The sequence below is a fragment of the Vigna umbellata genome, chromosome 5 (genome assembly GCF_029865625.1).
Source record: "Vigna umbellata cultivar VRB3 chromosome 5, Vumbellata_1.0, whole genome shotgun sequence".
Taxonomy (NCBI): domain Eukaryota; kingdom Viridiplantae; phylum Streptophyta; class Magnoliopsida; order Fabales; family Fabaceae; genus Vigna; species Vigna umbellata.
This window is the reverse complement of record NC_142169.1, coordinates 65,820,841-65,843,304: the sequence shown is the minus strand read 5'-3', so window position 1 is coordinate 65,843,304 and position 22,464 is coordinate 65,820,841. Positions and strand designations below refer to the sequence as shown.

The 22,464-nt window shown below is 32.5% G+C and overlaps 2 protein-coding genes across 4 annotated transcripts; both read left to right on the top strand.

Annotated features, from left to right (window-relative positions):
* The first annotated feature begins 9,814 nt into the window (after positions 1-9,814).
* On the top strand, positions 9,815-14,122 carry LOC124832207 (putative E3 ubiquitin-protein ligase RF298). 2 transcript variants are annotated; one of them, XM_088116561.1, is made up of 4 exons: positions 9,818-9,976; positions 10,298-10,336; positions 10,587-12,684; positions 13,414-14,122. In XM_088116561.1, the coding sequence occupies exons 3-4, from the start codon at positions 10,591-10,593 to the stop codon at positions 13,948-13,950; spliced, it is 2,631 nt and encodes an 876-aa protein (XP_087972687.1). In that variant the 5' UTR covers positions 9,818-9,976; positions 10,298-10,336; positions 10,587-10,590; the 3' UTR covers positions 13,951-14,122. The 2 variants fall into 2 exon arrangements, with proteins under 2 accessions (XP_087972688.1, XP_087972687.1); XM_088116562.1 differs by lacking the exon at positions 10,298-10,336 and having other exon boundaries at positions 9,815-9,976.
* A 6,087-nt stretch (positions 14,123-20,209) lies between these two features.
* On the top strand, positions 20,210-22,464 carry LOC124832235 (DNAse I-like superfamily protein). Of its 2 annotated transcripts, none has more exons than XM_047306399.2 (4): positions 20,210-21,135; positions 21,408-21,615; positions 21,695-21,791; positions 21,953-22,464. In XM_047306399.2, exons 1-4 carry the CDS (start codon positions 20,309-20,311, stop codon positions 22,234-22,236), a joined length of 1,416 nt encoding a protein of 471 aa, XP_047162355.2. In that variant the 5' UTR covers positions 20,210-20,308; the 3' UTR covers positions 22,237-22,464. The 2 variants fall into 2 exon arrangements, with proteins under 2 accessions (XP_047162355.2, XP_047162348.2); XM_047306392.2 differs by having other exon boundaries at positions 21,695-21,824.

Sequence of the window (22,464 nt, the reverse complement as noted above, 5' to 3'; positions counted from 1 at the left end):
CTTTTCTGTATTTTTTTTCTCACTGTGGATTTACTGTTTTAATCTTTTTACATCAGTGTTCTTATTGTTCTATAGTGAATAAAATTTGTGCACATTAATCGAGAGAATTTTAGTTATATATTACTAATGAAATTATATGTAGCTTTGTGGTTATGTATTCGTATTCGTAATAAATTAAATAATATAATTTTAGAAAATAAACAATTCTATAGAAATGGTTTAAAAAATTGTTTTTTAAATGAACAAGTTAGGGAGTTTTTTTTTTTTATTTTTTTATTTTTTATTTTTTTTATTTTTTATGGAAGAGGTGTCCAGTTACTCAGTATATGTATATATCCTTTTATTATTAAGGGATACAATTATTTAAATAAAAGGTAAGCTAGTGAAAGATGCATGCCTTTTATAAAATGGATAAATAAAACATGAGTTATTAAAGGATGTATCTCTTATTTAAATTCTTAAAATTTCATTTGGAAAACGTATATATCATTAAAGAGTTTTACTTTGATTATTATTAAAATTATTTTTAAAAAATATTTATTATAAAACAATTTAATGATAATTTTGTAATAAAACATAAAAATATTCTTTAAACAGTTTTGTTTTTATTTCTATTAATTATTTTAGAGAATCTTCAGTGTAAAACAAATTACTGATAATATTGTCATAAAGCATACACAATATTTAAATTATGAAGAGAACATAATTGGTAATCTTACAATGAACCATATTTGATTCACAAGAAATGAATGAAAAGATAAAAAATAAAGGAAAACATGAAAAACGTTTATCTGAAAATTCAGGGGTCTACTATACCTACCTAAAGCATATCTGCTTGGGCATTTTGATCACTGGTGAGAAGAGTTGAGAAGGTTCTGGATGGGATGGCATGTGATGACATAGGGCAAATTAGAGTGAGGTGTCGTGAATAAGTGTTAGTTATCATTCCTAAAACAAAACTTATACAACTCTTATAAGATATCAATTTTATTGGTATATATATTATACTCCACAATGATAAATACACGTTAAAATCTCTAAACTTGCATAAATCTTTAAAAGAAAACTTGCAAACTACTTTTACAACGTGAAAGGATAATCATTTTTGAATTTATTTACTATGTTAAGCTCCTGTATATTATTATAAATCTCCATTTTTACATCTATTCATTTATCAGAAAATTTTCTTTTTTTTTTATTTACTACTCTGCACTTTTAGCTCAGCAACATGAGGTTGAGAGGGTAATACTAAAAAATGATTTGGTTTTGATCTTTTATTGATGTTTCTCACAAATGATTTTTGCTTTTAGTTTCTTGTTAATTTTTTCGTCAAACATGATAAACTCAGGAATACTGACATTATAAAATATGTTATATCAATATATCATATCATTAGAAACATAAACAAAAATATATCTATATCTATTTTTTTTGTGTGTGTTTAAGTATCATGTTTATCTGTAAATATATTTTTTTTTGTGGAAAGTATAATTTTATTTTTTTGTATCTATAACTCTCATATAATATATAATAAACATTTATATTTTTAATATATTAGCATAATACATGTGAATTACATGGAATAATTGGTGGTAATTATTTTTCTAATAAATCATAATAATTTATATTTAAAATTGTGGAGAGTGGATTAATGTTGTGTTGTAAAACCTTACAAAAATTTACTTTTGTATATAAAATATAAATAAATATTAATACAAGTATATTGGCCACATAAATAAAAACAAATAAGTGAAATACTTGCTTTAAAAAAAATAGAATTATATTTAATTATAACTTGAATTACATAAAATGATGAATTGTAGTTAATGTTATAACTTCCTTTAAAATTTTATTCAATGTAAGGGTGTTTGTGACTTTTTAGTTTAATTTTTTATTAAATAGTTATTGGAACAAAAATAAAATGCAGTTGCATTGGGCTGCTTCAATCCAAATTAAATCAACGTTCTGCAGATTACATTAGTTTCTTTTTTCTAATATGCAATCGTTAAAAATTTAAACAAAAATAGTAAATATTTTATAGTGTAAAATTGTCAAATAGAGAAAGATTATGTGCATTATTGTATATAATTATAAAATTTCAACCTCTTTTGGTAAAATTTAGAGTGAAGAATTGTTTACTATGTTTTGATAGATATAAAATTAGAATTAAGTTTGTTTGAAGTATATGAATTTTGACGTTATATATTTTCAGTTTTATATCTAAATTCATGAACCATAAACATAATTAACCTATAATTTTATTATAACTAAAGTATAATTAAATTGTAAAATAACCTTACATGTATTTACTTTTATGTGTTTATTAGTAGTAAATAAGCTATACACATATAATATTATATTTATGTATAATCAATTATTGGATTTAGTTTGGTTAGAGTGGTAAAAGGTAAGGAAATTTTGTGAACTCACATAATTCATTGTGGTTTTGGATCGAGTTGAAAAAAAAAATACTGTACGTTAATTATAACAATACCAACTTATGACTCATCTTACTTAGAATGCATTTAATAGTCATTAAAATCAATAGCAAAAATTAAACTTAGATAAATAAATTATATATATATATATTGTCAGAACCAGTAAAATCAAATATCAAAACTAGTAAAATCCAAACACGTGTCGTTAGTGGAATTCACGTGTCAAGAGGAAGGCTCGACACTCAGGTGAAAAACGTCAGGTGTCAAGCAAATGAGATCCGGGGAATCAGTTAGTGGAAAGCAGGTGTCGACTGAAGAGGGGACGTTCGTTGTGACGTGTGCAACAAAACTTGGATTTTTCAGAAAAACACTCCACTCTCTGCATGCACCCTCTTTTCAGATTTCTGAAGAATCCTAATCTCTCCTCCTCCTCTCTACATCCTCTTCATCTTCTTTCTGAGAAAACACCCACTTTCTCTCCTCCGATCATTATTCCGGCACCGTAGAAGCACTTCCGGCGTCAAGGGCTTCCAGATAAACCGTTCGGTTTGTGAAGCTGGGCTGGTAAGTCTTTCTCTGCGCTCTGTCGTTCGTTTTCCTAAACATGCAAACCCAATTCTGGGTTCGTGCGTGGATCACTATTCTTAAAATGAGTGGTTCTGATAGTGTCGGGTCATCACTTGTTGTAGTTTGAATTGTCGAGCGTTGACGGTGGGAGAACCTGTGGTGGGGAAATTGTATTTCGGCATCTGGGAACGTTCGGTCACGCTCAGAGGTAAGGGAAACTTATTTAATTTAATTGGTATTTGTATGTTGTCGTAATGCATGAACGTTCGTTATTTGACTGAATGGTATTGATGCATGATGGTTAATATGAATGGATTGAAAGAACGTTGGTTTATTTACTGAGATGAAATGAAATATGGCTGAGTTATGTTATAATGTATGAATTATATGAAACTTATATGATATGGATTGTTGGAGTGTGAAAGTTGAATTTGATATGAATGTATAAAGTATGAAAATATATGTTAGAAAATGAGTTTGAAAAGAAATGATTCTGGTATGAAATTTCTCATATAAAAGTATACGTTCGTTCCTGAACGGTCATTGACCGTTCGGTTCACCTGGTGAACATAGTTGAAATGAGATTCTTTCATTTGGAGAGAATCCTAGTGGAGGACGAGCGTCCTCGTGTTATAATACTATGCTTGAGCGTTCGGCCAAGCACAGTTGTATCTGGGTATCCTTTGATAAACTCAATTTATATATATATATATATATATATATATATATATGTGTGTGTGTGTGTGTGTGTGTGTGTGTGTGTGTGTGTGTGTGTGTGTGTGAAATGGTATATTTTCGTCGTTAGTAATCACTACTTCGACAATATCTTATTATATTTATCAAGTCTGTTATTATAAGTTTATTGGTGCTCGGTCTTACACCAAGCGCTCGTACTGAGTAGTGCTCGGTCTTACACCAAGCGCTCATTCTCGTTTCTTATATAACTTATATTGATGAAAAACAGCGTTCGTCTAATTTCAATAGAATTTCTTCTCTACCGTGCTCGGTCATTGACTGACATTCGGATTTCTTGAGGTAAATTCAAATAAGCTAAACATTCATAAACGTTCGATTTCTTCATATGAATGCTTCTAAGTATTATTATTGGAATATCTTGAAGTGTCTGTATCGATTGGTTCCAGCATAGAGTCGTAGCCTTTGGCGAGGTCTTTTCAGCGTTCGGTCAGAGTTATCAAGAGTCAGTTCATATAATTGTTTCACTTTGTAATGAACGTTCGGTGCTTTCGTTCCTTGCTATATCTATTACGCTCGGTTTCTCTCTCAAACCGACAGTAAACCTCTCGGTCTTATTCTATTTTGGAACTGGAGACCTATCTGTCTCGTCTCAAGCGTTCGTCCTCGTTCTGAGGGAGGATAGAACGTTCGGTATCTGGTGTCTTTATAAACCTTTGAACAAAGATGAAATTTAACTTATTGGCAATGAAAGATAAATTTGAGAAAAGTGATAATGAAAGATGGAATTGGGAATGATTATGAATGAAATAGGAAGAGAATATGATATGAATGAAATGATGTGAAGTTGAACGAGCGTTCCGGGGAGGAACGACTCATGATGAATATTGAAATTGTAAAGTATGACTGTGGGCATGCTAATGTTGGCTGTTCATCCTGATGTTTCGTGGGCACTCGTCCTCACGTAGAGGAGGGTAGGTCATGTGTGGAAACGGCAAGAGGTCCCGTCCTTAGGGGTACTTTGGATGAATAGGACTAACCTCGGATGGCAGCTGATGAATGTATTCCAGTTACTACATCACCCGGGTGCACGAACGCCTGTAGCTACACAGAGTTCATACAGTCTGGACAGTCGGTCTAGTATCAGGGTTTGATTGAATTGTTTATTGGAATGTATTTAAATGTGCTTGCATATGAAAATGTATGTTATTACTTGAATTAAATTACATAAGCTTACCCTGTGTTTTTCCTTGTGTTGTCTCGTTTGTACGTCCGTCCTTGTCCTTGCAATGATCATCCGTGTGGATGTGAGCAGAAAGAGACGCGCTACTGGAAGAGGCGCTGGAAGAGCAATATTTGGAGGAAGAGAACCTCGTGGAAGTTGAAGTTAAGGCCGAATCGTAATACGTTCGCTTAGTAGTATAGTTTAGTTAGTATAAGGTGTCGTTCGGTCACCTTTTCTTTTGTTAGGAACAACCGTTCGGTAATTCCTTTTGTAAACCGTTCGGTCAGTTTTGTATTGTTGTATAAGTCAAATTTGAACTCTTACTGTTTATGGACGTTCGGTCAGAATCGCACGTTTTCTTTAATGTTAAGACTGAACTGATTTATTATTAACTGTAATCAATTCTATTATATGGTTTTATTACTGTATTTTTGGGATGTTATATATATATATATTTATATATATATATATATATATATATATATATATATATATATAATATTAGACTATTTATTTTAATCCAAAATTGATTACATGATTTTAAAGAATTGAGAACTTTGATCACCAAATGTTCATGAGTGTTGTCTTTCTCATAAGTCTTTAAAAATATATTGGTGAATATTGATTTAGATATTTTAAAATATATTAAAATTTTATTTAATATATATTAATGTATTTTAAAGATCCAGTAAAAAAGATAACACTACGATCTTAGCAGAAAATTTAATTGGATTATTACTACTCTTTTATTAACTTTTTTTTTCACATAACAATTTTTTTGTTAGTTAATTGTGTCTTTCCTTTTTTTTATTACATGTAAAAATAAAATCAATACTAAAGCAATGACTATGTTAAGATTCTAACGTTATTTAATATTTGATTGACCAAGAATTTCAACATGATAAAATTGTTTTTTTTTTCTTTTACATTTTAACATCTGTAATGCTGATAGAAAAAGATTTAACATTTATAATTTTTTTTGAGAAAATTATTTTATGATCATTTCAAATTTTATTTTGTTATTTTTTTTCAAAAGGATAAAATTATTATTTTTAAATCAAATAAGTAGAAAATTAACCCACTACTATGCAGTGGACTAATTTGTGCAATCATTTGCGGATTCACCAAATGAACCTTATTAGGCTAACCTATTCGTTAAATTAGTTAAGATAGATGAAATTCAATAACTAAGATTAACCCTTTTGACAATTCTATCTTTTATTCCATTTGTTTTTCTTTTTGATATCATCAAATTATTCGATTAAAAAAATACATCTAAACAATTTAAGAAAATTTTAATTTTAATCAGTTCTTAGTTTCTTTTTCATCAAATTTTAATTATTTTTCATCTGTTTGGTTCTAAGCACATAATTATACGTATTTTAAATATATAATGGTGAAATTATTTAAAAATTCATAATAATTCATATTTAAAATTACAAATTCTCCAAAGCTCCATAAAACTTTAATCTTTTATATATATACTCACTATTAGAGAGATCATTAGTAATAATTTACAAATAATAATATAAATTAATATTATGATACTAATACATCAAACATAATAAAGACAATGAAATGCAATATTAAATGTATCTAATTTAAGTATTACATTAGTGCAAACACCATTAATTTATACATAAAATAAAATATATAGATAATTGAAGCAATAATTTTAGTCAACATATGTGTCAGGACCCTTAAAATCTCAATGTAGTGGAAGACAGGTGTAGATGCACGGGTTTATGAAATTCAGAAAGTGGAAGACAGGTGTGGACTACAGAGTGCACGATCGGTTTTTGACGGTGATATAAAAATCAAATTTTCAAACTTCGTGCCACTTTTTCTACATGCACCCTTCATCTTCAACCTTCTGAGTTTTTCATTTTCTCCTCCTTCTCTCTACAATCTTCTTCTTTTCTCTAAAAATTCTTACATTTTCTTTCACCCGATCATCATTCAGGCAGTTCCTGAGTCTTCCTAGTGTCAAGGGCTTCACTTTGCACCGATCAAGTTGTGGTTTTAAGCTGGTGAGTTCCTTCTCTTCTTGGAACGTTCGTTTTCTGACACATGCAAGCCAAGTTCTGGTTGCATGAGTTTATCATCTCATTCTGAGCACATATCTGGTCTTTTGTTTGGTTTAGTTTCATAAATCGTGACCCGTAAGATTCTAAGGTTTCTGGTGGTGAGATATTCTATACAAACTGGGAGCGTTTGGCTAAGTTTAAGAGGTAAGGAAAGCTTTTTTTAATTTAATTATGATTCTTTGTTTTGAATGTTGGCTTAGGTGTTTGGTGTTCTGTATATATATTTGGTTGAGATGAATTATAAATGTGGTTGTATGCTTGTCTGTATGGTGAATGATTGATAAAGGGTGTGAACTGGGTTGATATAGGGTTTGATCTTCAATCTGCAGCATTCTGCGTAATTTCTGTGTTTGAAACCGAGAGTCATTATTGACTGTTCGGTTTTTCATTTGGGTATTCGGTCTGAATTGGATTCTTCTTCTGTAGAGAATTTTAGTTAATGACCGATCGGTTTTCTCCTAGTATTAAATAAGCGTTCAGTCTAAGTATAGCTTCCTCTTTATAATTAGCTTAGTTAAGGTATTCTATAATACTTAAAATCGTAGAAATTATATTTATTCTTTATTAAAAATAAGTGTTAAGTAATTGTATTATATATATATATATATATATATATATATATATATATATATATATATATATATATATATATATATATATATATTCATTCGTTTTGGTATAAGCTCAGTAGTGTTCGGTTTTAAACCAAGCGCTCGGTCTCATCATAATACTCAATTATACCATTTTTGGAATAAAAATGTTTGGTTTAAACTATTAGGTCTCGGATAAAAACTTTCATCATTTTCGGTTAGGTTTAATTATATGTATTCTATAGTATTCCATACATTCTTTGAGTTCTGTCTAGTAAAGACCTTTCGGTCATACTTGTTGAGTAGCTAGTAAACGTTCCATATTATCATAAGTGTTAGGCTTCTGATGAGTCTTATCCTATATGGGCCGTTCGGTCCTGTTCTGTGAATAAGTGAAAGACCGCTCGGTCTTACACTAAGTGTTCCGTTAGATTATTCTAAAAAGTATTCTCTCGTTCAGTCTTGCTTCTAAGATGAAAGTTATTTCTTTCATTGTTGTTCTAAGATGGGATCTTGTTTTCAGTGTTCAGTCTGATTGTATTGATGATAAAATATGATGATATTTAAAATGTGATATGAATGGAATAATATGGATATGAAAGAGTATTCCAGGGAGGAATATCACAGGATTTGTTATGGAATGGTAAAGTATGAATATGGTCATGCTAAAGTGGCGTTTTTTCTGATATTCTATGATTACTCATTCTCAAGTAGAGAGGAGAAAATCATGTGTGAGAATGGCAGGAGGTCCTAGTCCTTAAAATGGGCGAGATATAACGGACTAACCTCGGGTGGCAGATGTTGAGGGCATCCCAGCTACTACATCACCTGGTGCAAAAACGTCGTAGCTACACAGAATTCATACAGTCCGGACAGTCAGAGTAAAGTGGTCGATCATTGCATGCATTGATGTATGGTTATGGTTGGAAATGCATGATTGATTGTTGCATGATTGACTATTGAATTATATTAGATTTATGTGAAATATATGTTTTACTGAATTAATTAAATCACATAAGCTTACCTTATTTCTTGTCTTGTCTGTATTGTCCGTTCGGCCGTCATTTCCTGTTGCAATGATCATCATGTGGATATGAGCAAGAGGGGAAGAGTGTCTAGTGGAAGAGACTTTGGAAGAAGTGGAAGTAAAAGCGGAACCGTAAAACCGTTTGGTCGATAGAATTAGTTCTGTTTTTGTATAACCGTTCGGTGTAGGTTTGGTTTTGTATAACCGTTCGGTTCAGTTTATTGTTTTGTAAAGTTTAAATTCTGAAGTATTGTTGTAAGGTCGTTCGGCCAAAAACGTACCTCTTCTCTTTCAGAACTGAATTGTAATATTGTTAATTGTGAATATTCTACGGTATGATTTTATACTGTATTTTTAGGATGTTACAATATGAAACAATATTATTATAATGATACGTTGAAAACATAATTAGACAAGAGTAAATACTAATTGTATTCCCACTTTAAGTGAAAATTATTACTGCAATAACCCTTCTTTTATATATAAAAAATATACATCATATTTCAAAATTAGATTAAATGTTGATTCATAGCAATTTTGTATATTTTTTATGTATTTGAAATGCGTTAAATAACTAATCGTAATTAATTCTATAATTTTAATCAATGTTTAATGACATATAATTTAAAATATATATTTCAATGCTTTCAAAATTTTAGTAATTTTGATTTAAAATTTTACAAACACTAACTCGCAAACAAAAATGTTGGAAAACCTTGTACAACCTTTACTTTTATATATACAAAAGATAATTAGAGGAATAATTTATTAATCAAATATAAATTAATATTGACAAAATAGTATATGAAAGACATAATAAATATATCAAAGTGAAATGCCAATATAACTTTGCTTTTGAAAAAAATTCATCGTCGTGACAACTTTATATAAATGTATATATAAAGATTATGTGACACAAAACTTAATTAAATCTGAATATAAAAATATATTTATTAAAGATTGAGTATTAAAAAAAATGTCAATCAATAAATTTGAATAAAAAATATCTATTTTGTCAAAAAAATATCAATTCGGCTAATAAAATTCCTCAAAAAACGACAGTACCTTATCTTCTGCAATTTTTTTTCTATGAAATTAATTGTCATTTTTAAAAAGAAAGAAAAATCTTATTTTGTATTTTGTATTAACATTACCATAGTGCTAACCTAGTTACTATAGAGAGACGTTTCTACCCTTTAAGCCTTTTTTAAGACCTCAAGTTGTTGCAGCCTCAGCATAATAAAAAATAAAGGAAAAAAAAAGAAAAAAAATTGTGGATTTCCTTTCTGATTCTCCAATGTTCTGAGATCAATCTTACCTTTGATTGTTCCAAATTCCGCTTCAATCGGGTACGCCTCAATCTTCCAATACTGATCATAACTCTGTTTTTCATTCACGCCTGTTGGGATCCTCTGTATTCGGGGTTGCATGTGCTATAATATTAAAAACAAACTTTTCTATGATCACTTTTCTGATCTGTGACTGAGTTCGAAGTATCAACGTGTATTTGAATTCATTTGGGTACTTTCAGTGTTTTCTCTTTTTCATCTGGGTATGCTCGTAGCGCTGTGAGTACTGGGTACATGTTTATAGGTAGCTTTGGATATTTTTGATTTTTTTTTTTTTTTTGATAATTCATTGATGGGTTTCTCTCTATCTAAACGTTTCAGGAAGTTATATATTCTAGGCTGTAATACTGAGATTCAGAGGTAATGGATTTTCTTCTTAAATTCAAGCATTGGATTATAATTCAGTGTTAGTTATCTCCTCTTTTCTTTTTCCTTGGTCTGTAATATTAGAAGATTTATTTTGATTTTTTCTCATCGATTTTAATTTTCACATTATCATTTTTAACGGAACTTGTATTTGGATTTAATAAATTTTGGATGATTGTGAATGATGTTAAATAAAGTAGTGATGCTTGGTGAGTATATTCATATATTTTATGTTTATTTGCAGATAAATGGCATCACTGGTGGCCGGTGCTAGCAGTCGAACGACTCCTTCGGTGTCTGTCCAAGAAAAAGGGAGCAGGAATAAGAGAAAATTCAGGGCTGATCCACCTTTAGGAGAGCCAAATAAGAGTATTCCTTCAGCTCAACATGAAAGCCTAAGTTATGAATTCTCTGCTGAAAAGTTTGAGATAACGCCAGGTCTTGGGCAAGTTAGTACTTCTGACATGTGCAGTGTAAACCAAGATTATTCTGATGGATTGAAGCTTGGCCTTGGATTGTCTAGTTCCGTAGTCTCATCTGAGTTCAGACTCAGCCAACCTAAGGAGGAATCCGAGGTGGATGATGAATTCCATGACGCTGATTGGAGTGATCTCACTGAAGCTGAATTGGAAGAACTTCTCATGAGCAGTTTGAATATTATTTTCAGGAGTGCAATTAAAAAAATTGTTGGATGTGGATACACCGAAGACGTAGCTACAAAGGCCATCTTAAGGTCGGGCATCTGTTATGGATGCAAAGATGCTGTGTCTAATGTAGTTGATAATGGTTTAGCGTTTCTTAGAAATGGCCAAGAGGATCCTTCAAGAGAGCATTATTTTGAAGATTTAATGCAGCTAGAAAAGTATATTTTGGCTGAGTTGGTTTGTGTTCTTCGAGAGGTTAGGCCATTCTATAGTATCGGGGATGCAATGTGGGCTTTGCTAATTTCTGACATGAACGTGTCACATGCTTGTGCAATGGACGGTGACCCTTCAAATAGTTTTGGTAGTGATGGCTGCTCTTCTGTTCAAACTGAATCACAATCAAAATTAGAATCAAAAGGTCTTCCAAATCCTTGTAAATCAGCCCCCTCAGGTTCTCAACCTGAGAAGTCCTCTGTGGCAGGACATACTGTTTTGGACAACACAAAGAATTCTCAAATTCTTGGACTATCGGGGAAAGAGATTACTAATTCTGTGCGTGATTCTATTGATAAATCATCTAGTACATCTGGAACACCTCAATCTCCTTTTGTGGAAGAAAGGTGTGGGAGTGTTAGAAAGGTCCATTCCAGTGGCACAAAGAGAGAATATATTTTTCGACAGAAGTCATTCCATGTGGAAAAAGGTTATCGAACATATGGGTCTAAAGGGTCATTGAGAGGTGGAAGACTGAATGGCTTGAATGGATTAATCTTGGATAAAAAACTTAAGTCTGTATCAGAATCTACTACGATAAACTTAAAGAGTGCATCCTTAAACATAAGTAAGGCAATGGGAGTTGATGCAACACATGACAATTTGAATGCTGTTTTTTCATCTAACGATGGGCCATCTACCCCCACTGCATTTAGCTTGGATTCCAGTGTCACCGCATCTCAGTCAGGAGATACTTCATCTTTGGTGCATGAAGCAAAATCTATACTTGCTGTTGGTAACCCAAATGCATTACCAGCTATGGATACTGATCTTTCTCTTTCTTTGTCTTCAAAAAGTAAGTATCCTGTTACATCTATCTGCTGCGATAATGAGGCACCTAATAGTAGTTGTGTAGGGGTACCATGCGACAAGCCCCTGGGACAGTGGTTACCCCAAGATAGAAAGGATGAAATGATTTTGAAGCTAGTTCCAAGGGTTCAGGAGCTGCAAAACCAGCTTCAAGAATGGACAGAGTGGGCAAATCAGAAGGTTATGCAGGCTGCTCGGCGGCTGAGCAAGGACAAGGCTGAGCTTAAGACACTTAGACAAGAGAAAGATGACGTTGAACGGCTTAGAAAAGAAAAACAATCATTAGAGGAAAACACTATGAAAAAGATTTCAGAGATGGAAAATGCCTTGTGTAAAGCAAGTTCTCAGGTAGAACGAACTAATGCAGATGTCCGTAAACTTGAGGTAGAAAATGCTGTGCTGAGGAAAGAGATGGAGGCTGCTAGGTTACGTGCAGCAGAATCAGCCACAAGCTGTCAAGAGGTCTCAAAGAGGGAAAAGAAGACCCAAATGAAGTTTCAATCATGGGAGAAGCAGAAATCCTTGTTTCAGGAAGAGCTAATGGCTGAAAAACACAAATTAGCTCAGTTTCAGCAAGAATTAGGGCAAGCTAAAGCACAACAGGATCAAGTTGAGGTATACTATTTCAAGCATATTCTAACTACTTTTTCATGTGCTTTTCATCTTGTAAATGTTCACCTGATGTCTATGCTAACATACATGGTTCAGCTTGTAGTTTGCTCTCATGTTATCTGCAATATAAAAAGAGCATTGTCCGTAAAATGTCAGAAACTGTAGTTAGGGAGCAATGATCCGAAATTACAAAATTTCGCAACGCTCATTTTATGCATAGGATTTTAAGTAAATTTGGATTGACACATTGACATTTTATTTGTATTTTGTTTCTATGCGTGGTTTAACTATTGACGTTGTTTCCATTGGAATGGGAATGGGTGGGCAGTGCAATTTATGTTAAATAATCAAAGTGTTTTCCCCTTTCCATGGTGTTAGATGACAAGGTACTATCCTCTTTTTACCTTCTAAAGGGTCAAGACTTGAACTGCCTTCCGTCACCAAGGAATTAATGCATATGGTCTATCATCCTTTTTCTGTCCTGGTGCATCTTGTTTGATTCATACTTTGAAGGTTCTATTCATCTTGTGGTTGCAAGACTTGTCTTTTAGTTAAAGTACTGACACCCGAACCACAAAAGTGTAAATATTGTTTTACAGAAGTGAAACGTGAGTACAGTTTGATACACATACATCACTTGTGACATTGTGCAGTTGCCATCTTATTCAGTATGTAAATGCCGAATTAGTTTTGTTACCGAGTATGTTCTCATTATAAAGGAAAATATCACAGGCTAGGTGGCAGCAGGTAGCAAAGGCAAAAGAGGAACTCCTTTTACAGGCCAGTTCTATAAGAAAAGAAAGGGAACAAATTGAAGAATCAGCAAAATCAAAAGAGGATATGATCAAACTGAAAGCAGAGGAGAATCTGCAGAGGTACAGAGATGACATCCAGAAACTTGAAAAAGAAATTGCACAACTGAGACAAAAGACTGACTCTTCCAAAATTGCTGCACTGAGAAGGGGAATTGACGGAAACTACGCGAGCAGCCGTGTGGAAAATGGTTCTGTTCTGGAAGAATCAAGGGCCACTTTTATCTCAGAACTTGCTACAAGCTTAAATGAGTACTCATTAACCGGGGGTGTTAAACGGGAAAGAGAATGTGTGATGTGTCTCTCTGAAGAGATGTCTGTTGTATTCCTCCCATGTGCTCATCAGGTTGTTTGCACAACCTGCAATGAGCTCCATGAGAAACAAGGTATGCAAGACTGTCCATCTTGCAGGAGCCCAATCCACAGGCGTATTTCTGTTCGTTTTGCCCATATATAATTATTTACTTGGATGAAGTGAGTGTTTTGAATAATGTCCGTGAGACGCTCTGGAAAAGAATAATGCATTCAGATCATGCATTTCGAGTTCAGATACATTAAGTTGCTTTCAATGCCAAGGTTGATTCTTCTGTTACGACATCCTTTAATCTGCTGTCGCAGTTTTATTTGAAGCTCTCTTCTCTCATCAAGCTACACTTGTCTTTCTCCTTTAAATGAATGCTCAAGCTTTGATCCAACTATCAAGGTAATCTTCAAAAATAAACCAAGTAAATCAAGAAAACAGAATGCAGATTTTCTACTGAGTTTTTTGGTACTGTTTTCTGCTGAGCATTATCAATAATCAATACACCGATGTTGGTATTTTAATAATCTTTTTAATATATTTTAAAACATTAAAATCAATGTTCATCTGTGTATTTTGAAGGCACAACAGAGAAACAGCAAGAAAACACTTAGAAGAAAATCCAAATTCGAGAAAACATTGCCACTAGAAGGATACTCTTACAATTTAGTGTCTCTTAATATGATTTTTGCCGTTACATGTACAATAATAACCGTTATGACTTGTTCAAATACAAAAAAACACGCAATAAGAATCGATGAGCAAAAATTACTGAAATAAATTATGAAAGAATGTAGGAGATGGTGGTCAATGGTCATGGTTGGAGGGCTAAATCTTTGATCATGGAACACAATCGAAAACCAAAAGGCCCGGCATGATGGTAAAGTAGAACAACATTCGGAGAAGGGTTTTAAAACATGAAAGATTAATTGCTTTGTTTCGTATACAGTGATCCTTCCCAAGTTAAGAAAAATGTCTTTTAACACAGAATAATACACGTGGATTATTGTGTGATGTGACTGCAATAACATTAATGCTTTCAATCATTACATCAGTAGTTGGGTCTCAGATTTCGTTCAGTAGTAGCCATTCATCCTATACTGTACTTCCCTTTAGTTGTTTCCATTCTCTTCGATGTGCTTGGCACTTCCACTGGTTTATTTTTAGGAGGGGAATGCATATCCTGTCCAATAATCCTATCAGAAGAAAAAAATGTCACTTTTTTATAGACATTGATACATCTTAATAATATGCCACCTATTCAATGTACATGATTATAGAGAAATAAGTACAAATTCTGCCCCTGTGAGGTGGAGACCACAGAAGATGCTGCCCCTGTGAATTAACACCAATAACAGATCTTTAGAAAATATGTTAAGAGTGTCAAGTACACAAATTTTGGAAATTCCAAATATATTAAAATTCAAATAATTTTTTTTATTAATATATTAATTTATATATATGAAAAAAAAAATTGGGGGAAGACCCCTCAAGCATAATAAAACTCCCCCACTGGCACGCTTATTGGAAGTAAAGTTGTCTGGTATATTCAAAAGTTTGACGGCATGATTTCTAAAATTTGACTTCAAATATTTGAATCCATTTGATCTAGTCTAACAAAACAAACAGGTCAAAAGCTCTAAAAAGTTTGTTGAAAATCACCAGGCTCATTTAGTTGGAAATATTGTTTGTCTAATTTTAATTTAAAATTTATATAAAAAAAATATATATATATATATATATATATATATATATATTTATATATTAAAAAATAGAAAACTTCTAGTCTAACTTGATGGGCTAATGAGTCACATCAATTCAAAGTATATTTGTAAGAGTTTCAAATTAGATGAAGTTGATTACTTTTCACCGTGAAAATGATTTGAAATTCATGCCTCAAAATATGTTTGAATCGGATTGAGTTGAATTTCTTTTTTAAATTTTGATACGGGTTAATTTTAAATTCGACTCACCCGAATTGAATCCGTAATGAAACGAGTTGCTCACAATCTACCTAATTTTTCTAATAAGTAGTTTTTGTTAGGATAATCATTTTATAATAAAATATTAAAAATTGAAATGGAGATTCGAGTTAAATTATTTTTGTATAAAATAATTATATAATATGAAAAATTCACAAATCTCTACTTAGTAACTCAATTTTTATGCAAAAACAAATTTGAATCGCTATGAAATCATTAAAATTTTGTTAGAGAAATTTTGTGATATCTTTGTTGGATAAAATCTCATATTTAATTCATCATAAATATAATTTAAGATCTTTCTACCTTTATATAGATTTAATTAGAAAATTTTTGTTAATTTTTTAATTAAAAAATTGTAATTAATTGAGTCAAATCAATCCATTTATTCCACCAATTCATGATGAGTTAGATTAGGTTAATTTTTTTTTTACTCACTCAGGTTGAATTGAGTCACTAAATTGTGATCATTGTCAACTAGTGATGGATCAAACCGGGTGTAATAACCGTTTTCATACAATTTTTTTTTATTTGTTATATATATATATATATATATATATATATGGGTTCCAACGAAATTTGAAAATAACAGAGGGTATCTTGTTAGTATTATCCTCAGGAAGATAAAGAATATAACAGAAAGAAAACCCACTGATGTATAGAATCTTATCCGGAGAAGAAGGTTGGTAGTTATCTTTGACAAAAATGATGAACTATGCTTACTTTCTAAGCTAGTTCAGAATCCAGCGAAGAGGATATAACACACAGACCGATGCATGGCAAAAAAATTAAGTAAAAAGAAGGTGATTTGAGAAAGAGATAGACTATGGGAAGCTCATATAGCAGCAACATATCAAGTGTTGAAGTGTCAAAGAGCCCTGACGGGAAAGACCAATCTGTGGTATACTCAACTCCCGATTCAAAAACCTGCACCCTTCATGCCAGCGTGGGCGTTAGCACTGCAAGTGTCTCTCTCAGAGACTACACTTTCGACAGAGAAGGAACCAGAGTGGACATTACGGTTCGAGACATTGAAACCAACAAAGAAGGCCGTAAAGGCGTTGGCGCCATTGATCTCAAGTACGGAGGTTCTACTTTAGACGTTCGCAAAGACGCAGGGCAGTTTAGCATCGGATACGGCGTTCCGCACGTCAGGTGTGGTTATCTGGTTGCTACCAAACACGACACCACCGCACACGGCGGCTCTTTGTTTGTGACACACGTGTGCAGCACTGCGGAACAAAGGTTGTCTCTCGTTGTTGTGCAGGTTTGGTACGATGCTGCCAAAGGCTCTTTTGTGTGCAACATAACTGGTCCTTCCCGACACGCTTCGTTTGTAGATTTGGTGGCGGCTATGAAGAAGGCTTATGGTGGCTGTGTTGATTCGCCTAGTTCCTCCGCGCATGCAGCATTCCCCAACACACGCATCATAAACAATTCTGGTGAATTCCATGGTCATCTCAATGGTTCTATGGTCAGTGATTCCATGATCAACTTTTTTAATGTCTACATGATCAGTAAGTGAGAATTTGAACAGTAGATCAATGTAAAACTCACTTCATCATGTTCATGATGTTCACAAAGGGATTCAGCATCATCGCATGTTAACTTGTATTTGTGGAGATTGTGGTAGTAGTCTTGTTTTCTTTCCTTCTCAGTAATCGGGCTTTCAGATTTCAAGTTAATATTTAAGGTGATCTTCACTTATTGAAACAAATGAGCTGAATTGTTTACGCCAGCATTTTTGTTTGTACAATCTGCCTTAATTTAATGCCAATGGTACTTACACACAATTTATCCCTCATTATTCTTTATTTTTTTCTTTGGAAATATAAAAATTAATTTTTGTTCAAATCATTTTAATTTTATAAAAAATTGTCAAATGATAGTTAAATGATGTCAACGAATTTTCTTTTTCATATATTAGTATGTAAATTGGTTGTAGAATTATAAAATTAAGCTAAACTTCCACGTTAACGATTTTAATTATTTGAGTGAATTTTAGGCAAATTTTTTAAAGGAAAATTATAGTTTGATACCCTTTAAAAAATATACTCTTACATAACAACTCTGTGATAATACAATAATATATATATATATATATATATATTAAAATTCTAAATTATAAAATAAAATAAATATGATTAATTTAAAAAATGATTAAAATATTATTATCTTGAGTTGTTAATATAATTGATTTTGGGTATATTTTGTAATTTGTCACATGGTAAGATTTGCAAATTTTAAATTTTAAACAATCATAGTCTTCTATGATGCTAATTCGTATTAATTCATCCGTGGAAGAACATTTATGGTGAATTTGATCATAGTGAGTTACACTAATTAATCTACTATATATTTCCAATTGGCATAATCGTATCTGAATTATGATCTCATCACTAGAAAACAAAAAAAAGGAAAAAATAAAAATAGATTAAACTACTTAATTCTTTTGTTTCTTTGTTAAACTAGATTGAAGCTTGCCAAAAAAAATTATCAACCGTAACTAAAATATAAATAAAAGAATAAAACATTAGTATCCAACCCAATACAAATAAAAACACTGGTCGACAACAGGCTTCGAATCTGCACAGACGAAGCCCAACAAATCGACCTCTACCATTGTGTTGAATTATCATTTTCTGATATTAAAAAATCTTTCCTTAACCTATAGTATGAGTAAAACTTATTTAAAAATATCCTATGTCAAAGATATATTATTCTTCTTTCATGTTCTAATTACTAATTATTGTTAAAAACAATCTTTCACAAATTTTGAAAAAAAAACTTTGGACACCCACTAATTCCCACTAATTCAATGTTTCTAGTTCAGAGTTTATCCGATGCTCCCAATTAAATTTTTTTTTTCGTACTCAAATATTCACTTCAAAGTTAACTTTTCTTTTTTGTCTAATAAAATCTCAATACACTCATTCACACTTTTTTTTCGAGTCTTTTAACATTGTCTTTAGCTGTTCTTCTAAGTTTTTAAAGCTCTACTTCTAAGCCGCACATGATTGTACTTGTCAAAGGTATTTCGATATTTAAGTCAGTATCCAAATAATTAAGTTAGCATAATGAAATCTAAATTCGTAAGAAATGCAATCACCTATCTTCTTACTTCATATTTTCGTATTTATAGTTTTTGAAATAAGTTTGTGATTGACATAGTTTTAAACATGATCTAATTTCTGGTAATTTTTTTTTAACTATAAACTTGATTATGGGTAATATTTAAGATTTTTAAGTGTTTGTGACCTTTTGATCATAGTTGATATTTGATCGAAGTGTTGCTTGATATGAATCCTAATATGATAGTCCTAAGCCAGTTAATCAATAATTGCCCAGACAGCCACAGTACAATAACAAAAAAAGTAATTAGTTGTAAGTATTTAGTATATTGCATGGGAATTAAAAACAATATCAACAACTTAGAAGGCATAAACTGAAAGAGCAAATATATGTAATATTGAAAGAGTAAAGATATTCAAAATTGAAAAGGGATTTAAGTAGTTCCCTCACAAGAGAATTTGAATTGAAACTAAAGAGATTAAAAAGAATTATTAAGAATAACACAGGTTAGGAGTGAGATTACTCTTTTTCGAGAGTGCTAAGAATATTCTCTATAAATCTCTGTTTAATAATAAAACTCCTGTATATTCACTACTAACACAGTTTATTCGCACTAGGGTAAAATTAATTTTTTTCACATAATTGGAAAAGTGCATCGTAGAAGTTTACCAATTGAAACAGCTGCATGCTGATTTTTCATAGGCGTGGCTATCAAATCTTGTCCATCCATGTCCCACTTTCTCTACCTAAGTCATTGACTTTTGTTTAGTGAAAAGGACTTCAAAATGCATGTTTTCCAACTATGATTTTGAGGGTTACAAGAGCTCAATCAAAATTACAACAACATACATAGACAAATTTTATTCAGAAGTTATAATGCAAAGTTATGCTGTTTAAAAAATTGAAAGCCGGATCCACTATTTATGTAATAACTACAACCTTTTATAATACATTCGAGAAAGCTAAGATTTCAACTCATTATATAAGAAAAGTATAAAGCTGCATCAGCCTACGCAATGGATGTTATGCAGTCAAAAATGTCTGCAACTCACGGGATGTATATGCAGGCTTCCACTACACTGGACAGTGGTTGACCCCACCAAAATAATCATTTGTTGCTTTATGCATTTTAATGGTTATTATCATTAACACACATAAAAACAAGACATTAGTTAACTTCTTCTGTTCTTGTTGGTAGCAGTTGGCCTTGTTTTCTTGTGTTGGAAAGGAAGCTCAACAACATTGCACCTTTGTCAACTCTCTGACTCTGTCTATCTCCCTCCATGGAGTAGTTAGGACCTAATTTTGTCTCCACTTATTCCATATATTGCCTCGTTTGGAAGATGTGCCACTGATTAAGCTGGTGAAAGAAATCATGATGAACATGTCATGAAAAAAAGAACATTGAATTTATATTTTCCTTCCCAAAAGAGAGTTTGTTAAATTGTTTCTCTGGCGAGATGTTTAGTGTCATTAGAAGAAAACTCCGGCACCTTTATTCAAGGATACTGTGGCTACTATGGAAGCGCCCCAGGTCTAAAGTTGTGATCAAAAGGTTTAGAAAATTGAACTTTAAGGCTCACCACCCCAGAGCAAAATTGAGTAAAAACAAATCTAGAAGTGACTCAAATGGCCTATTGGTTGAGTCTGAATCTGGAAGGCCTATTAGGATTGCTACATTCAATGTTGCCATGTTTTCACTTGCACCTGCTGTTTCAGAATTTGATGAATGGGTTGTCTCCAATCATGAGCATAGTTCTAAGAAGAAGAATCTCGCAAAGGGTGACTTTCCCAAGAGTATACTGAAGCAATCTCCATTGCATGCCTCTCTGAACAAAGCTCAGAGTCTTTCTGACTCCAACATTCTGCCACGTTCAAATTTGAAGGTTTCTATTAATCTTCCCGAGAATGAGATTTCATTGGCAAATAGTAAAGAGGGCACATCAGATAGAATTATGGGAAATGTTTCTGGCAGGCATCAGGTCCCTGCAAGGTCTCCTGTGTGTTTTCCTTTCATTATGAACTACTGTGAGGGCAGTGAGAGATTCGCAAGCAGCAGAAGCATCCTGGAAGTTCTGAGGGAGATTGATGCTGATGTGATGGCCCTGCAGGATGTGAAAGCAGAAGAAGAGAAGAACATGAAGCCTCTTTCTGATTTAGCAGCTGCCTTGGGGATGAAATATGTGTTTGCTGAGAGTTGGGCTCCAGAATATGGAAATGCCATCTTATCCAAATGGCCAATTAAGAAGTGGAAAGTTCAAAAGATTGCTGATGATAATGATTTCAGGTGTTTTATTCCTCCCACATTTCCTTTGAAATGATTACCACTCTTCAGTTAAAAGAAGTTAGTCATGAATCACGATGATGATAGTGATTATTATGATTTGTTGAAAGACAAAAACTGCCATGCCTCTGTCATTCTCTGATATATTTATCAGTGTAATTAACTACACAAAAATATTGAAATAGAATAACTTACAATACCAATCCTTTATTGTTGTTTTAGACTATAGATTTTTTCGGTGTACAACTGCAATGACAACTCCATGTGTGATTTAGGAATGTTTTGAAGGCTACAATTGATGTGCCTTGGGCTGGAGAAATAAATTTGCATTCTACTCAGCTTGACCACTTAGATGAGAATTGGAGAATGAAACAAGTGCAGGAAATATTTCGCTCCAATGACACTCCCCATATCTTAGCAGGAGGTCTCAATTCACTATATGGAGCAGATTACTCATCTGAGAGATGGACAGATATTTTTAATGTAACATTCTCAGTTCTCACAACTGTTTACATTAAATTGTTGCAGATTACTCATCTGAGATTGTTTGTTTTTGTTGCAGTACTATGAGAAACTCGGAAAGCCTAGGCCAAGGTCAGAAGTCATGAACTTCATGAAATCCAAAGGCTATATCGATGCAAAGGATTATGCAGGAGAATGTGAGCCCATTGTCATCATTGCTAAAGGCCAAAGTATATATATATATATATATATTTTTTTTTTCCCTTGTTTAACTGCTCTTTCTAAGTGAACTTAGGTGATTATTATGATCATGATTGTTCAAAAACATGGAAGTCTAAGTTGAGTGCTGAAATAACAGATGTGCAGGGGACATGCAAGTATGGCACAAGAGTGGATTACATTCTGGCTTCCCCAAACTCTCCATACAAGTACGTGCCAGGGTCCTACTCAGTGATTTCTTCAAAAGGAACTTCTGATCATCATATAGTGAAAGTGGACATTGTGAGAGTAAATGCATCTGCTCAGAAAAATGTCATGAGACAGTGCAGAAAACTAAAGAGTAAGGTTGTGAAAATAACACCACCATGTTCTGCAACAGGTGTAAGGGAATCAACCCCACCTACCAAAATACTTGTACCATAGGAAAATTATGTGACGAAAGTGATGAGGCATATTTTGATGAACAGTGTGTTTTCTGTTAGCTGTGAAGTTAAAACGGCATGGCCATGCAATAGAGTTTGACATTTTCTAGTGCCTGCATTATGTGTAAAGTACTGCATTAATACTGCCCTTTACCCTTTTCTTTTGTTTGTCCCTGTCTGCATATAAATAATTCATCTCAGAATGTGATCATTCCTATGTAATATCCCT